This window comes from Rhyacophila brunnea, unplaced genomic scaffold (assembly GCF_057557595.1).
Source record: "Rhyacophila brunnea isolate RB1 unplaced genomic scaffold, BYU_Rbru_1.0 scaffold_3, whole genome shotgun sequence".
In the NCBI taxonomy this organism is placed as follows: Eukaryota; Metazoa; Arthropoda; class Insecta; order Trichoptera; family Rhyacophilidae; genus Rhyacophila; species Rhyacophila brunnea.
This window is the reverse complement of record NW_028232965.1, coordinates 11,234,265-11,245,820: the sequence shown is the minus strand read 5'-3', so window position 1 is coordinate 11,245,820 and position 11,556 is coordinate 11,234,265. Positions and strand designations below refer to the sequence as shown.

Sequence of the window (11,556 nt, the reverse complement as noted above, 5' to 3'; positions counted from 1 at the left end):
GGAACTAAAACTAACTCTATATTATTACTATTAAACGAACTTGTCACCATTTCTGTCCTTCACTATACCAACTTTACAACTGGGGGGATAAAGCGCAATGTTGCCAATGACACTTGAGTGTATCACGGCTCGACATACTATCTCGGTCATGCGCATTTAATGTCAATAGTGTTGAAAGGCGAGTCACGATGACCTCAACGCATGCGAACTCAAACAAGTTTATTGGGCCACACGTACTGAGTATGGGTAGCTTCATGCCGAGACTTGAGTACACAAACTGGTGGCAGTATTTCTAACTCACCTCTAGTTCTTGTTACGGCATGGTTTTTTTTTTTTTGACCAGTCTGCAGTGCTCCTGCACTTTTCGAGTGAGCTGCTCATTTTGAATAAATCTTAGGTGAAACATTACACCAAACAGCAAGAGGTTCAGATTGCATAACTAATGTGTTTTAGAATAAAAGAAAAGTTTTAGGAAAAACATTTTATTCAGATAAATAATTCATTAATAATCACAATAGAATTCGCCCTATTAAAAACATCAAAGATGTCATCCCAACTGTATACATATTATCAAATATATTTATATTTGTAGCAAAACAATTAACAGTACGCATAAGTACTAAATTGTACATAATAATAGTACTCAATCCTATTCGAATTGAGCTCTTCAGGTATGCAATATTAAATTGTTTAACAAATCGTCTCGATGATTAGTGATGTCATAAGTGAAAAAATATTAAATAATAAAGAAAATTAGAAATAAAAATCAATTTTATGCAATCACTAAATTGGAAGATGTGTGATTTTAAATTATATCCAAATTAAATGAACACTGGATAAACTTGATTTTAATAAATGTACAAGTATAAATTAAGATGTTTAAAACGCTTAATTTCATGCGTTAATAAGTAATACAACAAATGAATAATAATGGGTATGTCCTGCGAAAACGAACTGATACCTTAAACTTCTCTATCATCACCCAGAGAAGTTTAAATGGACCCGCTCGCAAACTTCGAAACGGATCAATAATCGTCACCTCTCGAGACAACTTCTTTACAGGTGGGTCTCAGAATGATAGTGTGTTCATATTGAGCTGTGTAACATCCTTTGACATCGCAGAGCGGCGGATATGCGTTGACGATTTCCTTATCGCACAGATCTTTCAGAGCCATCTGGTACTTGGTGGCACCTGCCCTGTCCAACCACCGCTTGCAGAAGGCCAGTGTGCCGAAGTTCTGGTTGATCAGCTTCAGAAGGTTTTTGGACGACTGAAGTCTCAACGGGACGTATGGTTTATCAAAATCTTTCATGTAGTGACTGCAGTCCATGTCATCGTGGACTTGCCCTTTTCCGGTCGAGCCGAATGTTTCGATGGCGTAGAATTCATTTTCTTCCATTCGTGTCGTTTCCCCGCCTTTCACAATCGGCACAGTCTTGCCGGCGTGGATTCCTAGAATGAAATGAAATATCACTTATAAGTGAACCAAAAGAATAATTTTTAAGGAGGTAGGTTCAAACTAGGAAGGCAGCACGTGATGCTGAGAATTATTAACATGTCTGTGTCTCTTTATTTATGGGAAAATTTACAGTAAATATGGTGGTTTTGGCTAAAAAATCATAGAGGTCGGATCGAGCAGAAGCCTAGTCCTCACCACCTAGAGCATTAATGTTTTTCATTTGCATCGGAATATAAAAATACATTTGACATTTCATCAAAATTTGGTTCACAACATACTGCAAAAGAAAAAACAGTTTATGTACAATGTTCAATTATTTATGATTTTACATGATTATTTTGGTCTGCACTCCCCATCCTATATAGATAGTACATAGCACACTTAGAAAAGATTGCCAAAAGCATTGCTGACATTTGATAGCGAAAATATGACACAAAAAGAATGAGTAAATACCATCCTGAACTCATAATCCGAGACTGAGCAACAACCAAAATTTGAAGATTGAAAAACTTATTCGTAGTGGATGATTTTCAATTTCTACACAGAAACGATTTTGGGCGAGAATTACTCGGTAGTAAAATCCAACACATTTGAATAAAATATTCTGATTTATAAAAAAGTGAACATGCACTTACGGTATGGGCTTATTGAATGGCCGTTGAGATTTCTGATGGCCTTCACTTGATAAGTTTTGCCATCGAGGTCGACCTCATACGACTCCATGACTTCTTGAATGGCCTCCCCGATATCGCAGAGCCTGACGTCCACGCCGGCAGCTTTGATGCCGGTGTCGGTAGCCTCTTTGACGGCTTGCAACAGTTTATCGTAGCGCGGATTAAATGCCAAAGTGAAGGCGCAGTCGATGATTCGCCCGTTGATGTGCGTTCCAAAATCAATTTTCACAACATCATCATATTCTAGGACCGTTGGATCACCTGGAAAACAAATAAATGATTCACACTACAGGTGCTATATGCATCATTACAAGAGAAACCATTTTTTTGGATTGTATGAAATATTTAGCTTTTACACAGTAGAATGCGAAAACCACCTTCGGCCAAGCAGAGACACGACACTAACCACAGCCACCTATGATGCGAAATGTGCACGCAATCTGTGGCATTTACTGGTGATTGTGTCTAAGCTAGATCATTTATCGGTATGCCCACTATATCGTCGGTGTTTTGTAAAAAGGGCGAATTAACCAAAATGCTACTTTACAGGAGGAGGATTTTTAACTTTTGACATTTATTTGTTTTTTACCTGTAGATGATTATAAATATCTAACAAGTTTATAATAAAGCTTAGAAAGAATACTGTCGTAGTAATAGGTATTATTATATAATATTTTAAAAGGCCTAATATGTCACATTTTCTTTTTATTTCGTAATTTTAGTCGATTATCGTTTTTAAGTACCTTCCTGTGGAGATAAAAATTCGCCGTTTTTACACAACAAAGCTAGTGGGGTACATATTGTATTTTCATTAAAATCTCGATTTCGCCAAAATGGTTGATTCGCCCTTTTTACAAAACACCGACGATATATCTACTACTATCTAGTTGAGCTTAACATGGCACAGCAAATAGAAAGAATTACAGAAAGCCGAATAAAATAATAGTGCCCTGATCTGTGCCGGAAGGTTTTGTATGGCGGCAGTGAGAGGCCGTGATTTTTTTTGCAAAAATAAACTTTTTTTTAAAAATATATTGCAAGTTTATCATAAACACCTACCAATCATATGCTAAATGTCTAATTATTGGACCAGTATTCTTCCGAATTTTAAATTATTCAAAACAAACGCCTGAGACTGGCATTTTGTCTTTAAAGACAGGCGAATAAGTTCACGTTTTTGTATGGCCGGCACTGTAAGCCGGGCTATATCCGCGAACCAGTTCGCTTTGGCAGAGAGCCGGTTATAGTTATTAATATTGTCACATACCAGCATTAGGAGTATAATGAGCGGCACAGTGATTTCTGGAGCACCCCGTTGGAAAGGCGAGGCCGGCCGACAAGCCGTTTTCTCCAATTAGCCTGCGAGCGGTGTTTTCTAGTTCTTCACAAATGGAGATCATAGTCATTCCGGGTTTCACCCAATTTCTGATATATTGCCTTGTCTAGAAATGAGAAAAAAGGAAGACATTGAATAAGATCGATCAACAATCAATAAAAAAAAGCAGCTGCAATAATTTACGAAGAGATCCTATACATATGAAACGTACTTTACTATCGAGGTAAGCCTGTACTTTGAATTATTCTTTTTTAATTTTCAGTTGAAATAGTGATTTAAAATTGTCCTGCAGCATTGAATGAGTGCTGTTTTCCACTGCTTATGGGCCTACTCTTCATCTGAAGGCTGTTCAATTCCCAGTAAGGTCATCTTCAACAATAGAATATTATGTAGAATCACTCTTACCTGTCTATGGGCTTCTGCAGCATGTCTCACTTCATTGTAAATATCATTGTGGAGGAGATCAAGGGCTCGCTTTTCTTCACTTGAAAACCGGTCTTTGGCTGTTCGTTCGTCCACTCCTTCAGCTGGACCGTGATCTACTACCTGCCCGATAGGATAAACACCTAAAAAAAAATGAAAAAGGATTGTACAGAGGGCATCAATCGTTCCGCATATAAACGCAAGAAAAATAATTTTAAATAATTAATTGCTCCAGCTTTCTGGCAATCAACATTCCAGTCAAGTATCTATGACTCGAAGTCATACCTGTGGCCTGTATCCGAGGAATCTTTCAAAAGAGATGAGGTCTGGCCAATATACTTCATTGGGCGATATCTCACACACACCCGTCTAAGCATACATATTGTGCCTGTTTGCACTCAAACACCGAGCAGTCTACTTCACTACATTATCTCTTGGGAATCGCTTCTGCAACAACCCTGAAATGTTGAGGAAAGGAGGTAGAACACTGTGACAAACTATTCGTTGTAAAAACCAGATTGGTTCCAGGCCGATCCATCCAACTCTCCCCTTTCAACTGACATGGAAGACACTACATAATCCGGTAGGAGACCTACTCAATATAGTGTAAGATTTATAATATAATACAATAAAAATCCTTACCATTGGGAAACTGTTCAGCAATTGACTTTGCCGGAGGACCTCCAGGTTCCTGTTTGGCTTGAGATTTCGCTTTGCTCTTGTGTTTCTTCCTCTTCTTTTTGCCTTCCCCGGCAACCGGCTCCGCAATCTCGTCACCACTTTTATCGTCAATCTCAGTATTTTCCAAAACTTTCACTAATTCCTTTTCCTTATCTTGGTCAACTTCAATAGTAGCTATTGAAAACAGACAAAAGGAAATGCAATGTGTGTTTCAACAGACCAAAAAACAAATAGAACAGAAAAAAATAAAATAATGTGCAAGAAATACCAGCTGACAATGTTGAAGAATTCAAATTTTGGGTTAGGTATCAATGAATTTGAGATTTGTTGCTATTTATCATGTATTACGCAGATGAGATATTTTAGGAAGCATTTGAATTCAACAGCTTTTGGATGAAATACTATTTAAAATTACATCAATGCCGGTATAGAATAAGAATCAAAATAACACAGTAAGTTAAAAATAATGCCGAAGTAATTTTACCATTTTCGGCATTACCGGACTTCTTCTTCTTTTTTTTCCTTTTCTTCTTTTTCTCTGCGTCGGGTACTCCATTTACGTCTTCTAAGTCGTCGGCATTGTCGTCATTTGGTTCAGTTTCATTTTGTTTTGATTTTTCTAGTTCGGTCGCAACCGCGGCCATGTTTGTATTTGTAAGGTTATGTTGCTTTGCTTTTGCTTTGACAATGTGTCTCCTCTCCTTCCCCCTCACTATTTTGGATACGGATGCGATGCCATATTGCGCAATCGACCAACTTGACAGGAATATAATATTTTTTATTAACTGGTAACACTAACAAAATCAAAATTGTCCCAATCGTTAAAACGGGGTGACTATTGACCAGTTTTGGATTATTTATTATTAAATTGCGTACGGAAATGAATGGAAAATTAAAGGAAATTCATTAAAATTATTGCTAATGTGATTGAAAAGGTATAACCCGAATTCTATACCTCGTGGTGCACCAATGTATCAACTGCCTTGTATAAACACAACATGAGAAGAAAAGTACCCTCAAACGGGGTTATTCTGTCTGATTTTTCGACGGTGTATCGTTGATTTGTATTTTCTGATTTTTTTTTGTACTACGTGTCCATTGTTATACGGTTTTTATGGTTATATATACTTCACTGCAATTATGAAAAATAGTTAATATTATTTATCTACATTCTAATGGATTGATTTCAGCAGTGACGTCCCGTGGGGGTAGGCAGATTGAGCGTTGCTTGGGGGCGGCAGTTACTCGAAGGGCGGCAAGTCGAGGAGAATCATTTGGTATAATACCTAATATATAGAAATAGCTACCTAAACTGAGTACTTAATAACGAAGATTTATCTTTCCTTTAAAACATTTCAGCTCACTGGTTGGAAACAAAATGTATTAATTAACATAAAATGTTTAACATGACTTTTTTTGTCGGGTTCACGATATCTAGTTTACTTCCATTGCCCTTCGATGTCCTTGGTGACCAGAAACGACACGAGCACGGATGATATAAATATTGTATAAAAATGCCGCTGCATTATGACCCTGCCTAAGGGCGGTATTTTATCTAGGGACGTCACTAGATTTCACTGATACAACCATGTTGGCGGAATAACAAAGCCACGGGGTTATTCCGCCCACTTAAAAAAAATCAGTCTAACGCATTATCACTGCAATGTAATAAAATAATACTCATAACACGTGATGCAAACATGTTAAATACCATAACCCATCTACATTCATCTTTTTTGTGTGTTTTTGTATCGTCAAAGTTTTCTAGGCGGAATTACCATTGTTTCACTGACACGTGCATACATTTTGAAGGTTGAACTTAGGGATGTGCAAAAAATAAAATTAATTATTTTTTGTATATAAACTATGTTCATAATTATGATATATTCTAACAAATTAATGTGAATATTTATTAGGTAGGAAAATAATGTAAGTATGAAATTATTGTTTTTTTAAGGTTTATTTTCTTATTTTGAAAGAAATATAACAAAAAGTAGCTTTGTGACATTGTGACTGAATACAAAAACTGATTTAATGAAGCCTCTCATATCTAATGACAAAATAGATACCAATACAATTATGATGATTACTTTTATATTTATATTTTAGTACTTTTTACACAATTTTATAAGACAACAAGATCAATTTCATCATGATTCTATCAACATGGTTAATTAACAAGCAAATAATAATAATACTTTTGTTATACCTACCTAATTTGGCGTTCCACTAATAAATAATAGACAATTTATTGTATTTATTGATATTAAAAAATAATACTATTAAAAAGTGTTTTGAAACCCCTAACCCAGGCAGAATAACCCCGAACTTTATGTCGCTCTTCTGACAAGTCCGCCTGGCGTATTTGAAGTCTTTAAAATTCAATTTATTTAAATTTAGCAATGCATTCTAATTGCTAACATATAATGGAATAGAGAGTAAAAATAACAATAACGTACCTTTTGTATTTATGGTAGGGTAGATAAATGATGATTTTTTGACAGTAAACGTGACTGTCATTTACAAAAGTCAAGTTGTATATTAACTAACGTACATTTATAGATGTTTAAAAGGTTCAATTTGACCAACTGACAATTTATTATTGAGAATAAGGTTATAAACAAATATTATATCTACCCGAGTGTAAAAATAAGTAGTGGCCATACAAACAAAATATTTTTTAATACGCGGAATTATACTTGGAAGGCGGAATAACCCCGTTTGACGGTACCCTTTTTTATTTTTTTTGTGGTGCTACAACCCGGGGTGGCCCTTGACCGCATCAAGCAGACTTCTTCACTGTCGTCGGTCTTCCGCTTTCTTTCAGAGGACGAGTATCGGCACTTGTAAGCTTATGTGCGCCACATACTTAGGTACAACAAACGATATTACATATTAATTAAAACAATGAAATTTTAAGTAAAACGTTTTGAAGATGAATTATATTATTATGGCTATCTTTGTACTTTTGTTCCAATGCAGAATGCAGGACATATTATAAATCAATAATTTATTCTAGAATTATTAGGAACGTATCAGTGATTATTATACTAGCGGCCCGGTATTAGGATAAGGTACCTAGCATAATATTATGCGGTGTGAGATTTTCTACCTATTTGATAGTGAAAAATACAATCATTATAGGTAGGTACCTACCTACTTAGTGGAAATTTAAAAATTAGCTTTAATATTACCTACTTAAAAGTTGCGTATTACATAATAATTATCATAATATCTATTAATAACTATTTGGAAAATAAGTTAATACATTATATCTACCTAGCACTTACTCTACAGTCTACACGTACGCTTGTAATCAGCTGATGCTAAGGCAGTGTTTCCCAAAGTGCAATTTGAATGCTTTGGGGGGCAATGCGCAAATCATTAATAATTGGTAATTTTTTTTTGTTAAAAAACGCATTTTCGAAAATATTTTTTTTATATAGCAACCATGACTTTTCGCGAAAATTACTGTTGCCATTCCCATCATAATATTATTTAATTGAATGCGGCGCATTAGCGCTATAAATGATTTCTCACTGAAAAAAAGATATCGTTTTGATATCAAAAACTGTTGAGATTTAAGATTAAAATTGACCAAATTAGTATCTCACATAAAAACTCTTTGCAGCTCACATCAAGCACAAGGATCGCACTAATTTTCTTCCGAGTTATACATCTAATATAATAATTATTATACATAGGTTGAAATTGAAAACAGTTTTTATTGTCTATGTGTATTTTTATTATTGGAAGCAATTAACGATCGATGTAATTAACGTGCATTTTAAATGTGGTAATTAAAAAGTCATTATCTAGTCAGCAGCGAACGAATTTAACTATGGAATCAGTTCACTATGTTCAGTCACTATCAGTTAACTATAGAATTTTGATAGGCGTGGGGGGGGGGTATGGTGATTTTTGAAGCGTTGAAGTGAGGCACGGCACAAATAAGGTTGGGAAACACTGTGCAAAGGTAATTATGAAATATCAAGCTTATAACGCACGTAAAACCTGAATGTAATAAAATTATATTATAATTCGACAGAGGAATAACTACGTCGTTCTGCTGAACTTCAATAATACCATCACATACCTGCCGGTACATTAATGTTCAAGCACACTTGCATTCTTTGTGCTTGCATTCTTTGTGCTTGCATTCTAGTGCAGTAGAATTTGTTGGTAGCAGTCTTTCTCGATTTATTTATAGTACATACCTGCAAGCATATGGCTCGATGATCTCTGTCTCCTGACTATATCTCTGCTGCCGAGAGCTAATGTAGGCGCGTTGGTCCAATGTATACCTACTGCTCTCACCACTCGCCTTTGCTGGTTTGTTGTGCTATGGTATTCTTTTACTGGCCGCCATACCAGGCCTTTTTTGCCATTGGTGAGCGGTGAGCAGTAGTAGCACATCTTGCGTTTTCTTGTGTATGTGAACCCATGTAGTGTAGTTAGACTATACATTATTTGATTTTTATAAACCTTTACTCCACATATATGAAAAAGACTTGCGTTTTGCATAAATTTGATGTCGCTTTCTGACTACAACCCTAAATTCACTTACTCTAAATATTCTGTCATTGATAATCAGTTGAAACGTTGATGGTAAGTTTGTGAATGACATTAGATCCTACGTTCTTTTATTTTAAATATATCTAGTGGGTATAGGTATTACATACAATGGGTGCTAGAATACATAATTTAGAATGGTGTCAGATTCTTTTGGCAGTGTACATGTGACTCATTCACCTATGTATTGGTGTCGTAACTTTCAAATGACATTTCAAATACCAGAAGAATTTGTACTTACTCTACGTACTGCGTATATATATGATTGTTATGATAATATAATTATTATTTAGAATAATATATCTACGGAGAATCCTATTACTAGAGCAACCCCAGACTGTCAAAATACCCAAAGTGAAAGCCACTTGACGTGTCTTTTTTGATGCTATTTTTTTTCCATAGTTTGCTTTTATCGTTTCAACAGTTTCGTTTATTATTATACCTATTAATTGCTGCTACCAGTGAACGCTGTATTGCGCTTATTAACGTGTGTTTTGCGATTTGTTAAAAGGAGTCTACTTACTCGAACAAATTTAATCAAATGCAATCAAACCACGTGTGTGTAATTTATACAAAAAAATCGATTGAATTCATTTATATATTTGAAAGTTATTAGGAAGTCTCAAGACATTATTATTGTGTGTGTACCCAGGTAAAAATGTAGTTTCGGTTTTTATAGTGTACGAACCACTGTGGTATTCCGAGTAAGACTAACGTTTGAATTTTCATGCTGATTACTAGGGCCCGGATTTATATGCCAGTACATGTTTTGTTAGGGTGTATGCACAGCTATGAGAGTTGCACAGAAATCTGATTTGAAAGACGCAGAATCCAAATTTTTTTTGTGCATATAAATGGATATTTGAGATGTTAGAGCATATTTGAGACATTAATGCATATTTCATAAATAAATGCATATTTTAGGGCTTTTGCATTTATAATTTTAGTTTTTTTTTTTTTTTAAATTATTTTATCGAAATCTTACTAAATTATGTAGGTAGATAGTTTATATGCACTTGCATTTTTGATGGCATCCCCGAGCTGTGGATTTATCAAAAAAAGGTAAGTCAATTCGGGCACCTTTATTTAAATTTTGCGCAATCACCTCTGTGGACGTTGAGAGGTCATTTTCGCATGTAAACAAAATACTGACAGATATGCGGAAAATTTTAATGCCAGAGCAGAATATTGTAACTTAAAAGTTGTGTATAAGTAGTTTAAATTGCATTTCTTATTCAATTATTTGTACTTGTACCAGTGGCGCACCCAAGGGGGGGGGGGGGGTCAAGGGGCCCTGGCACCCCCCGAAAATTAAAATTATCAGAATGATTTTAAACATTGAAATTGAAAGCCAATAAACTATACATTTGGGCTTAGACAAATAAAAACACGGCAAAAAATGATTTGTAATAATTCTCCAGCACCCTTTTAGAAAAAATTCTTAGATTTGAATTTCTAACACAAAAATTTCGAAACACTTATGTCAGGTTTTTTTAGAAACCCAATCCCTAATGGAACTGTCAAAAAATTCTCGGTTTGCACCCGAATTCCGGAGTGGTGTAGGTCATGGTTGGGGAGGGCTGACAGGGCTCTAGTCTGGGGGCCCGGGCTGTGGGGGGCCCGGCGTGTCGGGTTGACCAGATAAGAGAGATAAACACACATCATGAATTAGCTTTAATAGTAAAAAAGTCGCTATTATACTTCAAGGCCATGCACATTTTCAATTACTTATATAATTGTGCAATATATTTTTCGATTATTATGTGTCAATACTCGACAGCTCCATTATTAAAGTAGATGTATTAAAAATCGCCAATAACTCACTGTATAAGTACCCTTAATTTGAACTGAAACACAATTTGAAAAACGTTAATGTAGTGTTTCACACTGTCTTTAATCTTAGCGGTAGGTAGGGGGCCCCTCAAATATCCTAGCCTAAGGGCCCGCTTTAGGATGTGGGGACCATGATGTAGGTACACCGAGTGCAATAGACAAAAGACCGATAAACGAGAAATTAGGCTGTGAAGAAGTAAAAGAACCTATAGGACTAATTTACATTCTCCTCCTTGCCCCCCCCCATATTAAATCCTGGGTGCGCCACTGACTTGTACTGTAAACAAACTATTTTTTAAATTGTAATTGATTAACTCAATATTGATTATTTGTGTTTTTTGTTATTGTATTAAGTATATTGATTGAGATTATTAATTTGTTATTCGATTTTTATCAGTAATATTGGGTGAAGTGGGCATTTAGGTACAGTTTTTTTCCATAAAAATCTAAATTTTTAACTGCATATTTCGTTGGTTTTAGTGCATATTTTAATGATTTTAAGTGCATATGTGCATGTATATAATCATGTTTTTTGTTGCATGTAAATCCGCTCCCTACTGATTACCTACTAATATTA

At 35.3% G+C, this 11,556-nt stretch overlaps 1 protein-coding gene across 1 annotated transcript; it reads right to left on the bottom strand.

Annotated features, from left to right (window-relative positions):
• Positions 1-466: 466 nt before the first annotated feature.
• Positions 467-5,288, bottom strand: und (methionyl aminopeptidase und). Its single transcript, XM_085952945.1, has 6 exons — positions 5,059-5,288; positions 4,536-4,748; positions 3,876-4,036; positions 3,402-3,576; positions 2,096-2,395; positions 467-1,453 (listed from the first exon to the last, which is right to left on the bottom strand). The coding sequence occupies exons 1-6, from the start codon at positions 5,216-5,218 to the stop codon at positions 1,026-1,028; spliced, it is 1,437 nt and encodes a 478-aa protein (XP_085809071.1). The 5' UTR covers positions 5,219-5,288; the 3' UTR covers positions 467-1,025.
• Positions 5,289-11,556: the final 6,268 nt, after the last annotated feature.

Bases quoted from the DNA above. Each gene is read 5' to 3' on its own strand.
- und (XM_085952945.1), bottom strand. From the start codon at position 5,218: ATGGCCGCGGTTGCGACCGAACTAGAAAAATCAAAACAAAATGAAACT. The intron at 4,749-5,058 runs GTAAAATTACTT...TGTTTTCAATAG, and splicing joins GTCCGGTAATGCCGAAAATG to CTACTATTGAAGTTGACCAA. The intron at 3,577-3,875 runs GTAAGAGTGATT...TCTCATTTCTAG, and splicing joins CTGCAGAAGCCCATAGACAG to ACAAGGCAATATATCAGAAA.